Here is a 24219-nt window from a genome sequence, read left to right on the forward strand (position 1 = left end):
AACAAACCTCTGACACTTTAACATTGCTGAATGACACTGACACGGTCGGTGTGTGTGTGTGTGTGTGTGTGAGACACAAAAATAACCACACAGTCTTCTTCAGTATGTTTTTACATCTTTATTCACTATCACACTAAGTGCTCCCGTTTCAAGATACATCTCGTTGCCCTGTTCTTACAGTTAAGTCATTTGGAGTTAACAAAGTAGAAAGACAGTTTAGGATCTACCACGTGTGTGCGCCAAAACTCTGTCCAACCACCCAAAAAATAAAATGGAAAAATAACAAAACACATAAAATATAATGAGAAAGAGAAAACCAATGTCATGTGCACGAACCCCTCCCAAAGCCACAGAGTGGGTTTAATGAGGGTGTAGGGGTACCTCACACTGGCAGGGGTATTCAGGTGGTGTGAGATAGTCAGATATCCAGTCAGGAAAGGCTTGGGCTTATTGGTGTCTCCTGGGCTGACCTTTTACATATTAATTAGGTGCATATGTTAAGAAAAAACAAAACAAAAGAAACTAATGTGGGACTGTGTCTATGAGACAGAGGTTGGAAGAGGGAGAGAGCAAGTATAGTGGAGGGAAGAAGGTGGATTAGATTAAAAATCAAACAAAAACCTCCATTACTGCTGAAGGCCAATAAGAGTGATGGTTTTTAGGGACACTGGTTGGGATATGGAGTACCAAGAGACCACTAAGGCTTATCAATTCACTCAAGAGGTTGGTGCTTTTGAGAAACATCAGGATGTCCAGTGTACATGCTCCCTTCCTCCAGTGACACCCCTGTTCCCACAGCCAAGAACCAACTGGATTCTTAACATATACAGTTATTCTTAATTCAGCTTACTGGGGCTATGTACACTCAGGCACAGGTTTACACAAACCACAGGCCTAAAAAAATACTGATTGATCCAATACAGCTGACCTGGATCAACCCACGCACCCCCAATCCCCATTTTAGCTCCTCACTCAGAACACCCCCATCCCCATCTCCCCCCTGTAACTCCCACCCTCCTGCGGGTGGGCTCAGTGCGGAGCTCAGCGGATGGTGTATCTGACATAGGGCACTTCCACGTCTTCGTCTGAAAGGTCGTTACAGCATAGCTCAAACACCAGGGCTTTCACGTGTTTGCCCAGCTTCTTTTTGGACACCTTCGTCACAATCTCCGTCATACTGCAGGACACAGAAAGAAAACCAGTGAATACAAACTTTAAAATTCCAGCATGCAAATGAGGAAGCAGGTGTATGCACGTGCACTCACGGTAGGTCCAGTCTCTCTTTAAGTTTGGCAGCAGGCATGAAAAACGAATACAACATGGACACTCCCTGAGAAAGCATGGTGATCTCCAACTTATGCTCATTCTAATACAGAACAGAAACAGATCGTGGTTAATTGTATGCCAAGAACATGTCAGTGTGGAGAAAAGCAACCAAAAACCAAACCATGAGCTCAACATACTTTAAAGTAATCCAGAAACTGTCGGAGTGTCATTTCTTCCCCATTGGGCTGCAGTCCTGTGACCTCAAAGCGATCCCACAGCGTCCAGTCGATTTCATAGTACTGCGAAAAAATGCATTTTAAGTATATACATATTAATTATAAGAGATCTTAATTATAAGCTCAATAAGAAAACCAGTTATTACATTAAAATTTCTCCTCAGCACACACTGATGCCATCAGTGTGAGAAGACAAGTTGAACTCACTTACACCCAGGCAGTGCAAAATGCATCTGACTAGTGCATCAGTATTAGCATGGCTTAATCATCACAGGAGTTTATTATACTGGAGTCAAACATTTCTCTACAGCGCAGACATCGTGCGCATCTTTTTAAAATCTCAGCAAATGGTAACGTATTTGCTTACCTTGTGTTTTGGAGCAGCAATGGGTTCAGAGAAGGCAAAGAAAGGCAGGGCCAAGTTCATGAAGCCATTTTTGTAGGACTCCAGCTTCTTGTGTCCTTTGATAATCTTGAAGAGCTCCAAGCACACTAGGCCGACAACTGCTGCTGTGGTAGTGGCGATAGCAGGGATGATCTTACCAGCTATCAGTTTGCTCTGTTTGGTGATTAAAAGGACAGTGATGAAGGGAAAAAACCAAACAAACAAACAACAAAAACACCCCCCAAACTTTATAGTGCACATAGAGAAAAAGCAAAATGTAAATTTCTGAGGTTGAGTTTAAGTTGTTTGTTTTCACAGAGTGCACTCTCAAATGTTTTTTCATTACTATTACAAAACAAATACTATTAGCAGGCACATTTCCCAATTAACACCAGTGTGAGAGCAGCTGGGTCTGTTTTCTTACCTTGTGCCTGTCTGTGGGGGGGATGTCATAGTTCTCTGCTCTCAGGTTGGAGGCTGCCACAATGAAGTCCATGTGAAAGTTGGTGTCATCATCCTGTTAACATATAGGCCACAGCCATTACAAACCAGAAGTACCAGTAGTGTTGATTCAAGTTATATTAAAAGGTTGAAATTCTAGCGTGAGAGTTACAATGTTCTGGCAGTGCACCACTTAAAGGCATCTAAGCAGAGTTAGCCTTGAAAGCTATGGAAACAATACTTTCTTACTCTCATTATTATTAACAGACTAGGTTTCCAATTGGCCTCACTGCAAAGCCAGATGCTGTGTTTTATTGAATCTTTCAGATAAAAAGAACAAAGTCCTCAATGCCACTGACTAGCTTTGCTACCGGCAACTGTAATAAATTAAACAAATGTTATTTATCTTCATTAAAGCTGACAAAAGGAGACGCCTTACCTTTTCAAAGTCAATGGAGGTGAGTTTGAACTGGAAGGACTCTGGTGAAGGCAACATGGCTTTCAGCTCTTCCAGTTTGGTATCATCTGCATAATCACAAGATCAATGGTTGCATTACTGTCAAAGCATCCACAATGACACATGACTCCGTACAAGATTCACAAACAACTCTTAGCTGATGTAACATCCCCCCAAAATATGCTTTATTACACAACCACATGTGAACATACCAATAGAGGAATTGTTATTTTGCAGTTCCTGATCGGAGACGTGGATTTTAACTCCTGAACGTGGGGTGAAAGGGGGCACCTTGACATCCTGCAAGATCTTGATCACACCTGCACGATCGGTGCTGCCTTGCAGGCCGTATGTTTGAGCGAACAGGTTGGCTGCTGCCACAACATAGTCCATATGCAGCTCCTGAAAACAACATTCATTAGTTTGAGCCTGGCTGGACTAGACTCCGGTAATATTAAGCTTATAAATGACAGCGGCACACTTACATTGGTAGTGCTGAATTCTAACGGGTGAGGACATCGCTTTGGGCCAGACCAGAAGGGAGCACCGGAACTAGTGAGCTAAAAGACAGATGATAAATGTATAAGTGCTATAATGGAAACCTTTCATGTCCATTTTGTAATTTTTGTGTCAATTGCATATTTATTAAACAGGAAACCGTGGATAAATGACAGGAAAGGGGGTGAGAAACTACAGATGCAAACTAGGGTTTTGTGGTTCAGCGTCAGTACTGCTGACTGAGCCACTAGGCAGCCTTTCGTGCAATAGATACGCAGCAACTCAAACTGCCGTTTGACTCAGCTGAAGTTTAACAATGTAATTTCTGCTGTTTCTAATGTATGCCCACCATCTATAAATGGCTTTTCAGGGGAAATGAGATGTACAAACTGGCATGAATAAGTACACAGGAAGCCCCAAACTGTCTTTACACAAGAGTGTAAAGTAGTTTACTTTTATATAAAAGTCTCTTAATCATGACAATGTTTTTGTGACTTACTAAAATAATTTATCTGCCATCAAACGATTTTAGAAATGTTCAAAACCAATATCACGGTCCGAGTATGGTTTACCATGTTTGTGACAACTTTCATGCTATAAGCTAAAATCAGATTATCAGCTGCTATGCTACTCTGTGCTAACACGTGCTGTAACACACAGCAGCACCTCTCACTAAATTTGGTGTCACTGAGCCGACCTGCACAGAGCTCAAAAACAGAAGACAAGACATAACGTGTGGCCATTGCAGAAGTTACATCTTCATATAATCTGTTGCATAAGTTAATATTCCAATACTGTATGAAAAATGACAACACTTTTCTTGTTGCTGAAATGAATACCACCAATGCAACTATAGCTGCAAACAGTTGATAAGACGCGTAAAACCAAGATCAGACAATAACGGTTAGAAACTGATATTCATCTCGTAGCACCTTCACTTTGTACCTGATCTGGTGGGAAGTTGTGCAGTAGCTGGCGGATGTTGTTGCTGTATTGACACTGCCAGTGGTTGCGAGCCCAAGCTACGCAGTCAGCCCAGTTTTGGGGGCAATCTGTGACAAGACTCTTATAAAGAGCCTCCAGCACCTCCGCAGGCTGAGCTCCTGGAAGCTTCAGAGTACGCTCCATGAACTTAGGATCTCTGCAAGAATGGAAATTATAAACCTCATTGACTAGTTTCGACGATGTGAAGAGCTGTCATCTTTTTTTAAACCATTTACTCTGCAGGCTGATTTTATGAATTATTTCGAGCATGAGGTTTGGGTTAGATTTTACAAGAAGACAGCTCAATGGCGCCACGAGAACCAAGAGGGGGCTGTGACATTTACAAGATTGATTCTTAGTTGAAAGGCAAGTTATACAAGTTTATAAGTACTGAATTACCAACAATCCACAAACACTTATGAGACTTAATGAGGAAATTTGTCCACTAATGAAAAGTAATTTTATCAGTGAAGAATTTCTACGATGAAAGGAGCCCAGCATATAGGCAAGTAAAATGCTGACAGGTGATTGCATTAGAATGACAAGGAAAAGCGACATACGTGAGGTACTGCATGGCATTTTCTGGGGGTTGTTTGAATAGTCCCTCAAACTCATCGCGGGCCCACTGCACAGAAAGAACCACAAGGACAGCAGTTCAATAATAGAAGTACGAAATATTTGGTAAACCTACAATAGTTCCATTCACACTGTGACACTAACCACACACAGTGCTATTAAAAAACAAAACCCTATATGAAGATATCAAGCATATGAAGAAACAGGTAATGCAATAAAATTCTCTGAAGCATATAGTGCTGAAGTGATTAACTCCTCTATTACATGTGTGCATTGTGTAGTTGGTACACCAGGTGGAGTCTTTTAAAGTAAAGATTAACACAAAGGTTTCTGTATGGCTGTTCTCAATACTACTTTGTGGGCCACGCTGACTCCAAGCGTCAGATTTGATCCTGCCTGGCCAGTCTCACACTCTGAGACTCTCCGGCTCTGCATATACTAACCTGCAACGTGTGTTCAATGGCATTTGGGAAGTTTTTGAGGGTGCAGATGGGGATGGACTTCTCAGGTGGATCTTGACTGGAGCTGTAGGACTCGGTGAGGAAAGGGATCACAACCTGGACATTGCCTTTGGTACCCAGAGTGCCTGATTCCAGTAAGGGTTTACGATAGTACACACACCTCCGATCCATATACATCCCTGAACATTAGAGGAAAACGCACGTTTTTTTTTTTTTTACTGAATCCATTTCCCCCTAGTTATTAAGCAGTTATTCTTAATGTCTCATCATCTCTTACGTGCATCAACGTTGTCCAGTGCATTGGCAACTCCATCAAGGCTTTCAAAGAAGTCGTCATCGTAGATCCTTTCTGTGTCAGGGCCCACTCTGTTCTGGTGACCTGTGATCTTGATTGCCGGGTTCATCAGTTTCACTGCAGCAGCAGCCGTGTCACTCTTCATTTTCTGTTCACACACACACACACACACCATTATCATAGGTGACCAAAAGAACAAAGATCAGAGGAGACATTCTGTACAGAGGTCACTGCTGTCCACATTAATGCTTTCTTTTCCAGGGACACAACAAAATGTGCACTCCTTTAAAAATATTGGTGTCCAACAGCTTACGTCATGTGAGGGTTCCTCCCATCAGTTTCTTTTGGGCATCAGATAACCTCAGATTAACTGATAGTGCATACTAGCATTTAGTAGTCTAGTGATACTACAGGTACAAAGCTGCTCTCAAGTCTCAGTTTGTTAGGAGCTGGTAAATTTGCTTTGACTTTTTAAACTTTAAGAAAACACACACGTACGTACACACGCGCACGTACGCACGCACACACGTACACACACACACACGCGCACGCACGTACACACACGCACGTACGTACACACACACACGCACGCACACACACACACACACACTGAAGTTTAAATTGCCTCTATCAACATACAAAACATAATCTATAAGTGCACTTCGGTGTTACAGGAAAGCCATAAAGAGTGCTGTGCGGAAACATCGATCAATAGAGTTCATCAAACAAGTCGAGTTAAGATGATACAGACCGTAACGTCCCAAGGTCTGAAGAGGAACTGCCTGTTGAGGTTGGATTTCTCTATGGTGTCCATGTCAGTCACAATGACCTCTCCCTCCCCAGCAGCCAGTCCAATCATGGCAAAGTTTTTCAGCAGCTCACAACCAATGGCACCAGCCCCAACCTGGAAGGATTAGAAATTTGTGAATAAAGCTATAATGGGTCGTCATACAGTTGAACCTTCCATTTACACGTGTCACTCACTGTCAGAGAAATGCTTATGGTTAGTGGGTAAAGCTGACAGTCTTTTTGCCGGATTCCCACCAGAAAGGTTAAACCCAACAGCTCTGACATGCACTGGGACATGGTGGGTGGCACTCAATTAACATGGCAGTGTCGATACACTATTGTGCCAATTATGAGACAAAGAACTAACAGCTGATATATTTTGGCTTAGATGCAGCTGCCACCATCTCACTCACGATCTCAAATAGTAAATAACTGCCCATGAATATCCCAAGAACTGACAGCGTTCTTTGTCACTGTGCAATTAAATCAAATTATAAATAAACAAAAACAAAAAAACCTCAACCGAGCATTCAAACAAGAATGAACTTTCTGTTGGACAATTTTAGGCACAAGAGCAAAAAGATAAACACTACCACTAAAGATCTCATAAGATCCATTTCCCCTAGCATCCTGAGAACAGCACCAAGAAATATTCTTCATCAGACTTTAGCTCATAGTATTTTATAGTGGCATAAAGGTATTTCTAAGTTTTTGTCTTTTGCACAACATTTTTCTGGCAACCTTATTTTTTAAAACTTCCTAGTAACAGGAAATTGAAGAAGGCAACAGAACTTTTACACTGACACTCACCAAGAAGTAACGCTGTTTGGCAAGCAAATCCTGCATTTTGGTGCCAAACACTGCAACCTGTCCATCATATCGACAGTTTTTCTTGGAGAAAAAGACATAACAAATTTAGCACCATCATTTATTGCAACTACATTCAGTACTTGCATTTTGAATATGCTTTGAACACCTACAGGGGCACACTCTTCCTCTGTGAGCATGAATCCCTCCTCTTCAGCCAAGCACTCCAGGGCATCAAAGTACAGCCATTGCATTATGGGCATGAATTTTCCTGTGCATGCCTAAAACATCAAACAGCACATGAAATACAGGAAACCCTTCTCCATTTCAAAACACGTCTAATCATACTCAATGTAAAATGACTCTTCATAAGCATTGATAAGAACGGGCTTATCAGTGCCTGTTGATTAAAATAGATTTTTCTTTAATATAACGAACAACTACACTTAATATTGTAGGGACAAAGCTTTCATCTTCAATTTGCATACAGCTTTCCACTGACCTTCATCACTTCCTGTGCAGCCAGCCCTCCAAAGAAGGCATTGACAGGGGCCAGGTCACCAGCAGCAACATATGACATCTTTTTGATAAGAGATTCATTCAGCTGTTCCACTTTGGCCGACCCAGTCTGAGCAGAGTTCACGTCTTTGGCCAATGCCAATAGCTCTTCACCATCCGCCTGGAATGCACACAGTTCACGGTAAATTACAAAATATTAACTATAAACAGACTTTATTTTTGCTGTGTTGTGCTGCACTTTTTTATGCGGAACTATTTTATTTTAGCACAAGCATTTAATCAAAGTGGTTCCCCCTTTCCAAGAAGATCCCACCATCATGAGTGATATGTACCTGGCTCCAAGGTGCTGGAAGATGGCCATGTTTTTTCTGGAAGGCATGGATAGCCTGGAAGCCTAGGTGCATCTGTCCTGGAAACTCCATCTTGGCAAAGTCTGTCATCAGGAACTCAGGCTGGGCCAGCGATGAGGAGAGAGATTTCTGAACAGGGAAAGAAACGCAAGGTAGTGAAGCTGGGCTTTTCCACTGGTGACAGCAATGCCAGATGGTAAGGTTATATTGGTATTACCATGAGAATTCACACTACACCATCTGTGGAAATGAGATCATGCTAGTAATGCCATGTGCAAAACGGCAGCTACTTACAAAACTGATCTTCTTGGGCATTTTAACCTGGGAAACTATTCCTCCTCTTATGTAATCTGTGAAGCCACTCGTGTCACAGATGCTGAAGGTGTATGGACCTAGTAAAATACAGGACATTGCATGAACTTGTAAACTCATAACAGAGTGACCAAAATGTATTCAATGGTGGAACAAAAAAAAAAAAAAAAAAAGAAGAGTGTGTTCTTACCAAGAACTTTAATTTCGACCGGCTTGCAACCATTGAGCTCAGTCATACCCTGAATCTCAGTAAACGTAACATAATCTCCACTCTCGAAGCCATGACGAGCTTCATCCAGACATGTCACGACCCCTGCACTGTCCTGGGGAAACCAAAATGTGCAACTTTTCAGGCACTGCTGCCATGAAGCTTTAATTTACTCCTAAAAAGCAGGTAGTAGTTAAAAAGAAAAATCAGCATTGTCAGGGGGGATAAAAGAACCAAGACTAACCTTTGTGATCATGGAAATCATAGCACTTAATGGCTGCTCTCCATTGGTGTCATACACAATCATCTCTTCTCCAAAGTCACAGAAAAGTTGACTACAAAAGAGAAATTAGAGCACAAAAACATTAGATGCTGACGGATGCACTGCATGTGAACACTAAACAGAGTCTTAATCTTACCCAAACAGACCACGAGTGTCTGCAACAATCAGCTTGATTCCCTTGCTGTGGCAGAACTCTCCTAGAGTCTGCTGCTCATCCAGAGTTGAGTTAGTCAGCACTACCACCTAGATTTCAAAATAAGACAAAATTAAAAACTCTTTCCGAAATGGTAAAATGACTAGGGAGTTTTCTTATGCTAAATTTATACCTGGAACTTGGTCAAGTAGTCTTCAGTCAGTGGTCCAGTGTAACCAGTCACAGGAACATAGCTGTTCAGTTCAGCCAGGCGGGCCTGACTCACTTCTGCCCTGTTCTTGCCCAGGTCCTCCTCCCGAAGGTAAAACTAGCCATACAGAAATACTGATGCTGTCATTAAGCAATAACTGCCAATACTATAGCCAAACATGACATTAAGGAATATTCTAGTGAATAACATTGACTCAGTGTGAACTTTACTTCATTTGTGTGTTTAGCCATATTCTTCTGTGGGTCCGCCTTTTCTTTTGAAAGGACTTCAGAATGTGTCAACGAGGATAAAAACAACAGACTACCACTTAAACGGCTTGACTGACCACAGTGTACTCCCTGCATTCTCACGCTTAAGTCCATAACATTAAAATGGTTATCAAGAGCAGATGAGTTTTATTTGTAGTTATGCTGTTATATTTATGAAAGCTAAGCAGTGATTAGATGAAAAGAGAAGAAATCCCACCCAACTCAGTTTGGAAGTGGACTAACATTATATTGTTAAGTGGTCTTGGCTGGTTCATTTGCCCTAAACCAGTTTGGACTGTCAGCCCAGAGAAAACCAAGCAAAGAAACCCAAGTTTAAGGTAAAATGAAATATAGACTAAATGTAAAATTTGGTCTCAAAACTTCAAAGCATTATTTGAGCTCCTGAAGCACATCAACAATAAGTGCTTTCTTAAACTACAGGTTAACCATTTCTTTTTCCATATTTCTGTTATTAGGACCGAATCACATAATTGAAAACACAAATGTACAATGCAAATGCAATACACTTAAGCTGCCCTGTAAATAAATTAGGGGTGTGTCTTATAATAGAAGCCACAATACCAGTGTATCTTTTTAAATGAAAAAATGTCATATCCCAACATCATTCGTATAAAATGACTATGTTCCCAAGCGAGTCTTAAAATCTGTGTCTAACCACGATGACACTTCTGTAGCAACAACACCAGAAAACTGCCTCAAGTTAACACCCAAGGAATCTGTTCATACATGTTTGCAGTTTGATGAGACATAACAGGATTTCACAGACAAATAAACGCAATCTACTCTGCTGAAATTATGTCCTTTAACAGACTGGCTGTACTACGATTATGAAACTGGGAAGAGGCCACCCACTGGTAAATCTGGGTCAGCTCATGGGTGGGGGTGGCTTTAGTACCCTTTCTGGATGTTAGCAATACACAACAACACATAACTCAATAGATAAAGCCACAGTGCACTTTGGAATCGTGCTCAGACAACAGGCGAGTCCACAAACTGCAATTCCCTTGTGTACCGTATTTTCGCAACTATAAGGCGCACATAAAAGCCTTAGATTTTCTTTAAAAAGTGCGGCGCGCCCTATAGTGCAGTGCGCCCTGTGTGTTGTAAGGAGGACGTAGTAGAGAACACCATGAGAACGCTAAAGGGTGAAGTGTGGGCGTTGATCGTATATACCGGGACAATCGCACATACCTGTATAAAAGGACAGGTATGTGCATTATGTGGAACATCGTTGTTTTAACAACCCTGAAAATGGCAAAGAGACACGCTTATGAAGCACAGTTTAAACTGAAGGCCATCAGCTACGCGGAGGAACATGGAAATCGAGCAGCCGCGAGAGAATTTAAGATTAATGAATCGATGGTTCGCAAGTGGAGGAAGCTAGAAAACGAGCTCCAACAGGTCAAGAAGACGCAGCTGAGTTTCCGCAGACATAAGGCGAGGTGGCCCGAGTTGGAGGAAAGACTCGAGTGGTGGATCATCGAGCAAAGAGCGAGCGGGAGAAGCGTTTCGACTTCACCATTCGACTAAAAGCAGTTTCGCTAGCAGAAGAAATGAAAATTGAACATTTCCGAGGAGGTCCGTCTTGGTGCTTTCGTTTTATGAAACGGTGCCATTTTTCCATCCGGACCAGGACTACAGTAGCGCAGCAACTTCCAGCGGATTATAAGGAAAAGCTGGCCATCTTCCGCTCCTACTGCAGCAAACACATCGCCGACAAAAACATCCAGCCCAGCCACATCACTAACATGGACGAGGTGCCGCTCACTTTCGACATCCCGGTGAGTCACACTGTGGAGAAGCAGGGGACCAGCACGGTAGCGATACGCACAATGGGGCACGAAAAGTCTTCTTTTACTGTTGTGCTTGGCTGCCATGCTAATGGACAGAAACTGCCGCCTATGGTGATTTTTAAGAGAAAGACTTTGCCTAAAGAGAAGTTTCCAGTAGGAATCATCATTAAGGCAAATGAGAAGGGCTGGATGGATGAGGAAATGATGAAAGAGTGGCTGAGGGAGGTGTATGTAAGGAGACCAGGTGGTTTTTTCCACGCATCACCATCGCTGTTGATCTGTGACTCTATGCGTGCCCATCTCACAGCCGATGTGAAAAAACAAGTGCAGCAAATGAACTGTGAGCTTGCTGTCATTCAGGAGGCCTGACAAAGGAACTCCAACCGCTGGACATCGGTGTGAACCGGCCGTTCAAAGTAAGGCTGCGAGCGGCGTGGGAGCGATGGATGACCGATGGAGACCACAGTTTCACTAAGAGTAGAAGGCAGCGCCGGGCGAGTTACGCCACAATTTGCGAATGGATTGTAGATGCTTGGGCTAACATGTCTGCTGGCACTGTTGTTCGAGCTTTCGCAAAAGCCGGCATCATTTCCGAGGAGCCGCACGGCACGGAAAGTGACTCTGACAGTGAAGAAAGTGAACCTGGCATGTTTGATGGAGATTTAGCGCAGCTGTTCAGACACAGAGGATGAGGACTTCAATGGGTTTGATTGATGACAATTACCGGTAATAAAAAATGTGAGTACCAAACTCAGTTTTGCTCCCGCTTTATTTTTAAACACGCATACTTGTATGCGCCCTATAATCAGGTGCGCCTTATGTGTGTGTTAAATGCAGTAATGGCACACATAACGGAGACTGGGCCTTTTAGTACAGTGCGTCTTATGGTCGTGAAGATACGGTAACTTAATCGGGAAAAATAAACTACTGCAAAAATTTTTAATTTAAATATCTGTGCTTTCACACACCTGGGAAGAGAGGTCTCTCCATTCTGCAACTCCTTCGTCATGTATAGTGACACTTCTAACTCCTCCCAGGATCACGTTCTTGGCAATCTCAACTCCAAGGCCTCTCATACCAGAGATGAGGACATTGGAGTTCTGCATGCGCTTCATAGCTTCATGGCCCAGCACGTAACTAAATAATGACATAAAGAACCATTGGCATTATTATGCATTGGTAGATGTCAAGCCCAATAACCATCAAGTCCAACATCACAAAAAGGAAAAAAAAGAAGCTTACAGCTGTCTTGAGTACAGGCCTTCATCGATCTCAGCATCATTGCCATTCTTAGCCATGCCCTGGGAAAACAACACGAAGTGCAATCAGTTTACGTTACAAGTTCTACTCACTCTATAGAGTAGATGTGTTTGCACTCACGTTGGCAGGTGTGTGGGACAGATCAGTTCTGACAGAGTTAGAGGAGGAGCAGTGGGATCCCGTCTTCGTCTCTGTTCCTGACAAGCGACGCTTCTTGGACAGCGGCGAGCTGGACATCTGTGCATTAACCACCATCATAAATTAAGTTGTCATTCAAGCACATGAATGTTACCAGTTAACAACTGCCCTATAACAATTTGGTAGTTTGCAATAAATCTAGAATAAAAGAAAGACATTTTACATCATTAAGAAAAAAAAAAGAAAGACAGCACACTGTCAACAAGCCTGGGTTTCCTGAAGGTTCTCAGAAGCCAACTGATTCCAATTCATATAAACTTCAGTAATTTTATAATTCATTGCTATGGTTCCATTATAATAAATACCTAAACTAAAGGCTAACCAGTCCCCCTCATTTTGAAGAGAGGATTTTTAGCCTAGAGAGCAGCTGGGCTGGCTTCAGGCCAAACACAAATCTGCTAGAAAACGAACTGAGGCTGGGAAGAGACATGAATAGCATTACGGTTCTTTCATACACACAGAAAGCACAGGTTTGTTTACATACTTCTATTGTTTTTTCCTGGTATTTATCGACACCCAACATGTTTCAAGGAAAAGAGCTGAATCATTAAAAGTTCACTGCGGTAAACTGAGCAATACCACACAATGGCTGGCAGGTGCGGACACAAGGACCACACTGTGCTGCAACTAAGTTGTAGATGGCGACGTTACAAGAAAGCTCTAAACGGCAACATTTAATAGCAATGCATTTACTTATGCATTTAGATTTCTGATTAACGCAGTAGTCGCGATAAACCTCTGCACTCGGAGGGCCGCAGCGTTTTTCAAATACAATCTGGGTGCACAAAAAAAAAAAAAAAAAAAAAAAAAAAAAAAAAAAAGGTCGGGCACAATTTCCGCATCCAATGCGGCGCCAACTTCCGTGCATTTCCCAAGGCACACGTATCAGTTTATAACCCTCTCTACGACTTTAAATTATGACGAGGCCTGGGCAAATTTTCATACGACTGCAACCAGCCTAAAATAGCCTTCATATCACCGTTAACTGAACGGTCGCGCTTGTCAAAACCGAAAATGAAGGCGTCCGGCATGATACAGCAAAGCCGCCCGGCTGTTACTGTAGTTTGCCAATCCTACTAGAAAACGTTAGCGGGTAGCAGTCGATTTAAAGATCTCAACGTGTGGAAAAATATTAATTAACTGTCAGACAACAGCACCAATAGAAAACTAAGTAGGTTCCGAGCAACTAATCGGTTAAGTGATTTGGCAAGTGGACAGAGTCTAAACATTAATAACTTAGAGGGAAGAAAACACCAGCTTGTCAGCTTATCCATTAGCAGCTCGGCCTAGGCCCGCATTACCCTCAGTGCGGAACACAATTTTACAAGCTAGCAGCTGTGGCTACACTCCAACCGACCTCGCACTGGAGAGCAGCGGATTTGACAGTAGTCTACCACAGCTCCTATGTGGATATGGGTAAATGTCTAGGCATCTAACAAACAGACAATTTAACTTTGTCACTTAACATAAACACCGCGAATACAAGCCAAGCCACTACACTCGTGCTCCATTGATTTCCTTTTCCTTACCAATAATCCTTCTCGGTCCCTTCCCAATGCGAACCCGCTCCTCTCCTGCTGTGTGTAGCTGTCAGTAAAAACGCTGATTGTATATTCGACGATTTGTACAGAGAAAAGAAACGCGATGCGGGATTGGGGTGGTCTGCACTATATTGTCGAGTCACTATGTCGTTGTGCCGATAGTCTCTCCTATGTAATTGCGCTGCTGGCTTTGCGACTGCAGACAGGAACAAAACCAAAATGGCAGATGGGGAGAAAGGGGCGGAGGAGCTGTGACGCAGGGGCTGAAATATTCAACAGGAAAGGGTGGCTGCAAGCACGCTGCTCATCCAGGTCCTCGGCTCATTGGCTCTTCAAGCCCAAGCTAAAGCGCGTTGATCCCGCCCTCGCTACGAGAGGATGCATGCCAAATATCTTACTGTACAATGAACAGTAGGATCTCCAATAATCTAATGAAAAAACCCAACACTTAATGAGAAAAATAATTGCGGGTATGTCTGAGACCATTGCATGAAAGGATTCTCCCTTAACGGAGCTGAATGTAACTCATCAGTAACAACACCTTTGTTTCAGAGGCAGATTAGCAAGGACCAGTCATCTTCATGTGAACTCCATAAACAAAGCTGAACACCAAACTTGCAACAATGCACCATCAGAAAGAACACATTTCACAGTTAAACGCCATTAGATATACTCTCACTGGAGCACAATTTGCTACATTCCACTTAACACACCGATTGTTTTGACTATTTTATGAATTCAGCAATTATCACTACTCAAGTCGGATAGTGTACGATCCTTATTAGCTAGTGATGCTGAGCGTCTGGGCGTTTTAGTCACACTGAGGTTAGGGGTGAGCATTCCTTGCAGAAGAGTATTGGGGGAGGGGGTGCCTAGTAAATGACAAAGGCCCAGAAAAAAAAAAAAGAGTGGGCCGCATATACTCGGGTACACATGTCGAGGTGATCCCCTATTTTCATCTTCCAACTAGAAAATGTTTTGAACTGAAGCATACGAATATCAATGATGTCCGAATAATAGGCTGCCTAACTTGACAAGCTAAACACAGACTAGCCAGTGTTAGGTTACTGTGATAACGCCGATAAACGTGCTATCGAAACGGGAACCCTACATATACAAACGGATATACGAGGAAAAAAAATAGTGCCAGCATGTACGCTCGTGATGCCAGTTAGCTCGTGTCTGTCTTTCAACGTAGTATCCATCAAATGTTTGAAGCAACTAGCCTTGTAGATACCATTAACGTTATTTATCGCCTAACATTAATTAAAACAGCAACCCCGTGCACATAAAAATGTACAAATGCTAATTTGCCGTTAACAGTTACGTGTCAGTGTCTTGTTAGCTACCGTTAGCGGAGCAAGGAGCTTAAATGGTTCGCTCAGCCGCCTGCAACTAATATTAACGACTATCGATAACGCACATCAAAAGACTGCGTAGTTGTTAGCTTGTGTGCGGCTAGCTTTCGAGCTATCTAGCCACCCAGCGACTTTTTCCCCGTCTTGTGCCGCTATGTTAGCTAACTAGCTAACATTAGCAAACTAGCTGCGGCTAACATAACCAGGACGAGAGCTTACACAAGTGTGCAGAACTTACCACATCCGATATTTACTCGGCCTGATCTGGAGTATTAAAAATCGCCTTCTGCTTAAGCAAAGAAAAACAACAACCAAGGTGACAATTCAACACCGCCACTGACTGCAAAGTGAAAAGTGTGTCACGGTGGCGGGCTCTGTGTGAGTTTTTTCCGCTGGACGGCTGCCTGTCCGGCTGTTCCCAAACCGTTTCCCCTCACTCTATTTCAGTTGAAAGCAAAGCAAAGCAGCAACATGTGCACGTTACAGGCACAACCATCATTCTGGGTCTTGGGGTTAATTGAAAATGAATATGATTGGTTTGTGTCTGCTCTGTCTTTTAATTAATCGTTAACGCTCACACATCCCATCTAGAAGATAAAGCGTACTGAATATTACACTGCTTTGTGGTTTAGTTGTTTATTTAGAAACAAGACTACTTTTTCCACCCCCGTACCCTTACAAGCATGGACTAAACCGAAGTTCACGCAGTGCCTTATGGGACTTGTAGGCACATAGGATAACATAATAGAACGCCTGTCAGAAATGTGCCTTTTGGATAAATGTTGATTAAGCACGTAAAAAACAAAACAAAACTCGGCTGTAATTCTAAAATGTTTTTTTTTTGAAGAGTGATCAAATGATTTTAAACAACTCAATATATATGCATGTATTTACTGACTTACTTTTATTGAAAGACTTGCAAACAGTGCACATTTTTACATAGGGACAGAATAGTGGAGATCTAGACTTGTTCAGGAGAAAAGCACAGAATCTGGTATTACATACACCCAATAGCAGAACAAAAGTCAGAACAGTTTTATGATGAAAAGGATAAAATAGGCAGGACTGTCCAGTTAACGGTACCAAATGAATGTGCTGACAAAACTGGAGCAAATGAAAAACTATCTGGAAATGTTTGGGGAAAAAAGGAGAGAAAATGTAAGTGTTACTGTGTTATTGCAAAGCCTTTATACAGTATATTTCCCCCAGCTCTCCGGCAGATGTGGAACAACTCATAAGTCTAAGTGACAGTTTAAGTTTAAATATACCGTTTAATAAAACAAATTATAATTTCCTGCAACCAGGGGAATGGCTTTATCAGATCAGTTTCACATATTTCTGTACAACTTTGTGACACCAACCATCACAACAGAATAACTAGCCACATAAATACATAGTAACTGAAAAAAAATCATGGGACAATCTGCTTTGAGCAAAAAGGAAAAAAAGTAAATGTCACTTTGGATATGAGGAAGTTCACACCATGGAAGAAAAATATGACTTAGGAACCTAGTTTGATTCTGTTTATTTACAGTTTTTAGGGGACAATACTTTATTTAGAGCTTTTCTTTCACTGTTAGTTGAGGATTTTGCCATTCTTATTTGTGCAGCTTCATAATTTGCAAATTTGTTGAGTGCTTGGATTTCCATATGAGGTGGTTGTGTGGTAAACATTTAGGCACACAATCTGGATTTAGCATAACCAACTTTTAAGATCTTGATCTGTGAAGCTGTCGTACAGAGATATATTGTACTCTAATCCCTCTAGACTCCAGTGACGAAAGTGTTTGGAATGTCAGAGGGGGGTAGGATCATCTGGTATATGCAGCCAAACCAAACAACAGTGTAATAACTTCTCTTTTTGAGCACAATTAGGCAGTCCTTCTGGGTGAGACAGTCATTAAATCCTTAAGTTTAACTATGAATACAGTGTTCCAGGTATTTTTCCCTTTGTGTATTGCATCATGCACACCTGCCTCATAGTCCCCTGCCTATCCCGGGTCTTGGTGACTGGCTGGAATGAGCAGGAGCCGCCTGTCCATCTCTGTCTTCCTGCTCTCCCAGCGCCTGGGGTGAGGCTTCTGTGGGTGGAGATGGTGGGGGATAGGCAGGAGGAGGAATGCTAATGTGAGGAAGAGATGGCAGCACAGGTCTGGGAGAGGTAGGAAGTGGTGGTGGGGTGCCGGTGGTTGCAGATGTGGACCGCTGTGAGGGGCGTGCACGAGAGGTGGCGGGAGAAGCGTGTGTGCTCCGAGCTCGAGGTTGCTCAGCAGGACAGTCACTGATTTGCTCTAGGAGCGATGGCATGTCTCCCTCGATCTTCTCCAGCACAGCAGCCATTTGCTTTTCTATCTGCTCGATCACACTGTCCATTTGCCAATCGCTTGAAGTCCCCCCACTGTGCTGTAGCCCAGTTCCATACCTCCCTACACCTCCTCCACTCGTATACAGGGAACTGTATGGACTCCCATAGCTCCCAGCCATCCCCATAGCCCCAACCTCTGGATTGTATGGTGTGGCATGACGGCCCAAGCTAGCAGAGCTTCCAACTGCATAGCAAGCCTGTCCCGGTGTAGCACCTGCTCTTGGTATACTAAACTCAGCGCTGTATCTATCTGTTCTTCTGGCATTCCCGTCCTGCCTATCTACTGGACTCTCATTGCCCCTGAGCCTAACTTCTAGTCCTCCATCCACCCCTGTACCTGGCCCCACTGCTGGAGTAACTGGCGCCACCACAGACTTCTCAGCCACCGCTTCAGGTACTTGTGTCTGACACCAACTTCCGTCAGTCTCATCCTTTTGCTCGCTTTGTGTGACTGGTCTCTTCAGCGGTGAGGCTGATGCAGCAGCGGATGCTGTGTGTGAAGGTGCATGAAGTGTTGCAGCCATTTTACGTTTGCTGCTGGGGTCGGGGGAGGACGATATGTGTTTTTTGTCAAGATTAATGCCCGAAGTGCTGTCTAATAGCTTTGAGGCCTCAGGGCTCACCGCAGGCGTCTGTTTGAATTCTGGGACAGCTTTATTTTGGCCCAAATTTGCAGCCATTTTCCTGGTTCCGTCACCTGCGCCTTTCTTTGCACCAACCTTGTCAGGCTGTTCCTGGGTACAGTTGGGGACTGCATTTGGTTGACAGAAAAGGTCCTCTACACCTGATGGCGAAGTTCCTACAGATGGGCCTATATGCATCTTTACCTCCTCTTGTTTTTCTCCAGCCTTAACTGTCTCTTTACTCTGGTCCATCCCAGAGGGCATACTCTCAATAGTAACTTCTAAAGACACACTACTTGATGTTACCCCACCATCACTCATCCCTTTCTCTCCCTCATCACTTGTTCCCTGCGAAGCACCCCCTTCACCATCCCCTGCCTCCTCACTGCCCTGAACCTCAGCAGAGCTATCAATCAATGCTTCTGAATTCTTCAGGCGTTGCATGAAGGTGGTGACACGGATTGCTTTCTGCGAAACAGACAGAAGTAGAAGAAAAACAAGAGAAGGATGGTTAGGATGCAAAGAATTAGATTTGCAGTACATTTCATTTTCGTTAAAATATACTTCCTCTTCCCCCCCTGCTAATAAAAAAATACTTTGATAACATAGTTATGGAAAAGCTTAAAAAATAAGCTTCAAGTACAAGCATTTGAGAAAAAAGCCTGTCAACACACCATGATTTTTGCAACTTCGTACTAAGAGCTGAGATATGATTTGTGTGACATGAAGGAAGATTAGTGCCGGTTGTTTACTTCCAGAAGGCTATGACATATTGTGCCCTGGTTTAAATCAATCTCAAGTCTCACCCTCCCCAAGAAACTCCTTGAGTGCTTGCTGACTGGAAAAAGTAATCAAGCAAATGTGTATAAATCCCCTTCTTATAAATGTTACACCGATCTGATTCCTTCTGCTCTACAAACACTGAAGGAGTCAGGGGGGAACGTGTGAGCTTAATAACTGCTAATAAACCAGGGAAACGAATTCCCTTGAATTCTCTGGAAGTGAAAAGCCACTAGGACACAAAACTGCTACTGAGAACAATATCTCTTAACTGAGATTTCTTTGTATTGCTTCAAAAATGATTTAAATGTAACAACAGTATGGGACAATGGGCCAGGATTCACGTAAGAGGAATGCCAGAGGGCCTTACAGTATAAATCACGGCAGTTCATAAGTTCACAGTGGCTAAGAACCCTTATGTCCTTTCCATTTGACCCTCTCCTTATCTACACTAATTTAAATACTACAAACGTAGTGAAGAAAAAAAAACCTTGCTTCTCTGCTGCTTATCTCACATTTATAGATCTGGATTCATAAACCAGTGCAGATGAGGAGAAGGAAAGGAGTAGAGCAGGCCACTTTGAACATCTGGGTGTAATCCAATGACAAAAGTGGGGCAGAGTGGATGGATCTCTTCTGGGACAGGCAGAGTGACAGTGGGCAGGAACAGAGCTTGGGAAGAGTTTCAACGGCCCCTGACATGATCAATACATCTCAAAGCTGACTTGGGTTTAACATTTAATATAACCTTTTTTCCAAACTGATTTTTATAGAGATAGCTTCTGATAAAAACCTCTTTTTAATTTAAAAGCATATTTGGCTATCAGAGAGACGTGTTATCGAGTCATTCTGGACTAAATGTGAGCTTCTCCCCATGCTCTGCCCTTCCACTGTCCTTCAGAATGAAAAACAATACCTTTAATTCCTGGGAACCACATGGAGAAAGAGAGAAGAGGATTGTTGCTGTTACTTAAGCTGTTAGGTTAGCATTGCCACCATTTTCCTTCTTTGTCTTCACCAGTCTCATCCCTGGATCGCCTTATCAGTTCCACCATGTCATTCACAGACTTTAAACATACCTCTGCTGAGTTGTGTTAGGAGCTAAAAGCACATTAACACCCTGGTCTTCACCTGGTTTCTCCTCCAATATGCCTCTGCTGCTATTATTTCCAACTTCATTTAATCTCACATTTACAGAGCAGGAGTGAATACATACCCGCCATTTGGCCTTTGCAAAGTTCTTTTCAAACTGGGCACACACGCCATCCTTCAGGTTCTTTTCTGATGCACCGTTCCCTGCAATCCTGAGACACAACATACAAGTAAATGTAGCTGTGTGCCAAGATTCCTGTTGCTATTGTCAGCATGTACACATGATTACCACTCATGGAAAAGCGCATCTTGCGCTGTGATTCTCAACATCTGGTCCACTTCCATCAGGCGACAGACAAGCTCCTTAGCTGAAAGAGCAATGAAAAGGCAAACGAGGCATCTTAAGAAATCATATATGCAGTCTTTAAAAAGCGAAAACGTTAAAACATTCTGTGCTGTTTTCAGTTTTGCTCTGCAAAATATTTCATGACCATGGCAATTTTGATAAAAAAGTGCCACAAAATGTTTTACCTACTGATGCTCTAAATGAAGTTTACTGATAAACTGTCGTATTAAGAAAGAAAGTGAAGTATCCACTGCCACCATGTGGTGGAGTTGTATACCTGCAGGTGAAATGTCATCCCAGTAAGGAGAATCAAACTCAAAATCCCCAGCAACAATCCGGCAGAAAATGATGCGATTATGCAGATCGGTGTTTTCTTCCTCGGTTTCATCGTAAAAGGGAGGGTTACCCGACAAGCTGCAAAAAAACAAAAAACCAACCAAAAAAAACACAGAAAGAGACAGAAGAAGCGTAACTATCCCATGGACAGACCTTATATATATATATACATATATATATATATATATATATATATATATATATATATATATATATATTAGGGGTGCAACGATACACAAAATTCACGGTTCGGTACTTTGGTGTCACGGTTCGATATTTTTTCGATACAAAAAAAAATGTTCATGCCTTTTTAATTTGTCATTTATTAAAATTATAAATATATATTTTAACACAAAAGTACAGTTTTTAAATTTAACCCTAACCCTTGTGCGTGTTGTTTTTTAGCTCGTCATATTGCAGCCACAGAAATTCTTTTGTCCATGAAACCATAAAGCTGCACTTTCTTTTTGCCTTATAGTCTGATTTGTCATAACTTTTCCGTTTTGTGGTAAGCTTTTCTTTGGCTGTCACTTCTTCACCCTGACCTGTCTTATTTGGCTCAGCAGAACTAAAATATATATCTGTCTGTGAAGGTTCTCAGTCATCCAGGTCATCGTAGTGAAATATATATCCTGCCGCACTCACATAAGCTCAGCGATTCTCTGCGCGATCAACCTCTCACATGTTTAAGCTGCGGGAGATTTCACTTGTCATGTTTGCATAGTAAGCTAACAATTAATAAGACGATGTCAGAGGAATTGGTGCACAAATTATCATCACTCACAGATCAGTGCTGTTGCTCTCTATACACAGTTCGCACGATTGCAAAGTGAAAGCAAAAAAACAAGCGCAAATTCAAACACGATTTCAATATGTCACATATTGACAGTGGCTCACCCAATGACATAATTACCCAGCTACATTTCTGAAAGAATGCAAAAGCATTGACATATACTTTTCCTTCCTACAATAGCCCGACAGGCAGGGCAGAGATAGCCCCGGGATGTCGGGCTAGCGATATTGCGAGCCCTGTATCTGATTGAGGAATCACTCATCTTTGGAAAAGAGAGTTTATTACAGAGAAATGTCTCTTTCCAAAATAAAAGCTATACTATCCGCTTCTTCTGGGCTATATTCTCAGCAGCATATTAAACATATCAGGTCTCCATAAGGAGAATCCTGTGCTAACAGCTGTCTAAATGACTCGGCTAAAGTTTGTAGCATGCATGCTTGTTGTTTTTGTCTTTGCACTAGGATGATGTCAGTGTAAATGTGCAGTCATATTCGTTGTGTTCCCACTAGTGCTTTCAGGTTAATCTCGTTGAAATGACCTTAACGCCACAACACGGCAAATCTCCGTTAACGAGCTACCCTATACAGAGGGGCTAGACGGCCAACACGTTAACGAGCTAACTGCGCTAACACACTAGCTCCCACCCATGTAATTGAGCATTGCATGGCACATCCAACATACTGTTTTACTTTAGTCCATGACTCGCTTACCTTCAGGGTCATACGTCACATGAAAACCAAAATAATTCCAAACGCCAGATCTGAATGAGGGTGGGGAGGTCCACTTCTGTCTCGCTAGCTTGCCCTGCGATCTTCCTTCTGACGATGCTGTCTGTGTTGAGTGCTCAGTGAATCTGCGTTCGACTACTCCGCCTAGGCTGCACTCTCGAGCCTAGGCGGAGTAGTCAAATGCAGATTCACTGAGCGCTCAACACAGACAGCATCATCAGAAGGAAAGTTGATAAAATAAATTACAAATTTTGTATTGTTCTTTTTTTTTCTCCCCTTTGGTTTTCTTTCATTCTTTCCCCCTGTCCTATCCCACAGTCATGTCTGTCCCGTTTGCAACTGAAAATAAAATAAATTCATAATTATAATAAAGGTCAATCAAATGGACCAATATGATGATCCACTTAAAATAAATCCTCTTGGCATCTTTCTTGGCCTCAAGACAACAATTCTGATGGCTATAGATCCAAACGGGACACAAAAAAAAAAAAAAAAAAAAAAAAATTGAAAAAAATTGTATTGTTCGATACATATGCGTACCGAACCGAAAGCACTGTATCGAACGGTTCAATATCGATACGAATATCGTTGCACCCCTAATATATATATATATATATATATATATATATATATATATATATATATATATATATATATATATCAAACAAAGTAATCCTGTTAAAGCCTAGTGAGTGTTACATCACAGTGTTTGTAACTAGCAGTGAGACTCACAGTATGAACATGATGACACCCACAGCCCAGCAGTCCACAGGACGGCCATATCGGTGACGAGCCACCACTTCAGGAGCTGAGAAACAGCAATGAATGAAGCAGATACAGAATGTGTGTAAGAGGCAGAGAAATGTCCGAGGATTTTATTTACAAGCCTTCACACCATATTTATGCCTCTAAGCTGCACGGGCAACTTACCTCCGAAGGCTATCTCCAGTTTTAATTCCCTCTTTTTATTTGTTTGCATCATTTCCCCACCAGGGCCACTATTCGCTTCCCTTATTTATTAGTGTAATTACTCAGTTCAGCATCATGAATAACTGTCCTGGCATTTCGGTGAGAGAATCAGGCCAAGGCCCAGTCGTGTACTTCAAGTTGCCCTCACATAAATCTCAGTGACACAGAGAGGAGAGACAGCGCACATGAAATGAGATGAATAGAATAGAAGAGTTTGATTGTTTGCAGTTCTGCTTATGTTTTCTGTCGGTGTACTGGCTGGTTGTTGGGGTTGAACTCTGAATGCTCAGTAGCACAAGTCCTCAGTCACCTGGGGGTGGGCGTCCAGGTACACACCGGCTCACTCCTTGGCGGCCGCTTATCGGGGCCTGGAGCCTGGGGCTCGCTCGGGCCCCTTCGGGGGTGGGGTGCCCCCGGCCTCTCGGCCTGGGGCTCGGTCACTCAGGCACGGCTGGCGGCCGGCGGAGCTCACGGGCGCGTCACTGCAACTCCCCCTGGCTTCTGCTCCGCGGCTGCTGAGTGAACCCTCATCTGGG

The 24219-nt window shown here is 42.7% G+C and overlaps 2 protein-coding genes and 1 non-coding gene across 5 annotated transcripts in view; all 3 read right to left on the reverse strand.

Moving 5' to 3' along the window:
* Positions 1-103: 103 nt before the first annotated feature.
* On the reverse strand, positions 104-16107 carry uba1 (ubiquitin-like modifier activating enzyme 1). Of its 2 annotated transcripts, none has more exons than XM_086276064.1 (26): positions 15890-16107; positions 12675-12791; positions 12537-12595; positions 12263-12431; positions 9194-9328; positions 9004-9110; positions 8829-8919; positions 8567-8699; positions 8359-8456; positions 8047-8193; positions 7698-7874; positions 7369-7476; positions 7199-7279; positions 6351-6503; positions 5582-5747; positions 5287-5483; positions 4828-4892; positions 4229-4424; positions 3271-3345; positions 2998-3187; positions 2768-2853; positions 2312-2404; positions 1870-2061; positions 1464-1565; positions 1266-1366; positions 104-1177 (listed from the first exon to the last, which is right to left on the reverse strand). In XM_086276064.1, the coding sequence occupies exons 2-26, from the start codon at positions 12789-12791 to the stop codon at positions 1042-1044; spliced, it is 3174 nt and encodes a 1057-aa protein (XP_086132190.1). In that variant the 5' UTR covers positions 15890-16107; the 3' UTR covers positions 104-1041. The 2 variants fall into 2 exon arrangements, with proteins under 2 accessions (XP_086132190.1, XP_086132191.1); XM_086276065.1 differs by lacking the exon at positions 15890-16107 and adding an exon at positions 14282-14504.
* On the reverse strand, positions 1658-1779 carry LOC147304727 (small nucleolar RNA U6-53/MBII-28). The gene has a single exon (XR_015126771.1). It is a non-coding gene; the product is annotated as a small nucleolar RNA U6-53/MBII-28 (small nucleolar RNA).
* Positions 16108-16530: 423 nt separating the features above from the next.
* The window catches only part of camkvl (CaM kinase-like vesicle-associated, like), a 48539-nt gene continuing 40850 nt past the window's right edge, over positions 16531-24219 (reverse strand). For both annotated transcript variants that reach the window (XM_086276795.1, XM_086276796.1), the window contains exons 7-11: positions 23447-23522; positions 21135-21271; positions 20801-20879; positions 20636-20723; positions 16531-19107 (exon numbers count right to left, since the gene is read on the reverse strand). In XM_086276795.1, the coding sequence (XP_086132921.1) occupies positions 17629-19107; positions 20636-20723; positions 20801-20879; positions 21135-21271; positions 23447-23522 (1859 nt within the window). In that variant the 3' untranslated portion in view covers positions 16531-17628. The remainder of the gene's footprint in view (positions 19108-20635; positions 20724-20800; positions 20880-21134; positions 21272-23446; positions 23523-24219) is intronic.

Source organism: Aulonocara sp. 'chitande type north' Nkhata Bay, linkage group LG20 (genome assembly GCF_057382095.1).
Source record: "Aulonocara sp. 'chitande type north' Nkhata Bay isolate Kocher_YH1m ecotype deep benthic linkage group LG20, A_spYH_male_GT1.1, whole genome shotgun sequence".
In the NCBI taxonomy this organism is placed as follows: Eukaryota; Metazoa; Chordata; class Actinopteri; order Cichliformes; family Cichlidae; genus Aulonocara; species Aulonocara sp. 'chitande type north' Nkhata Bay.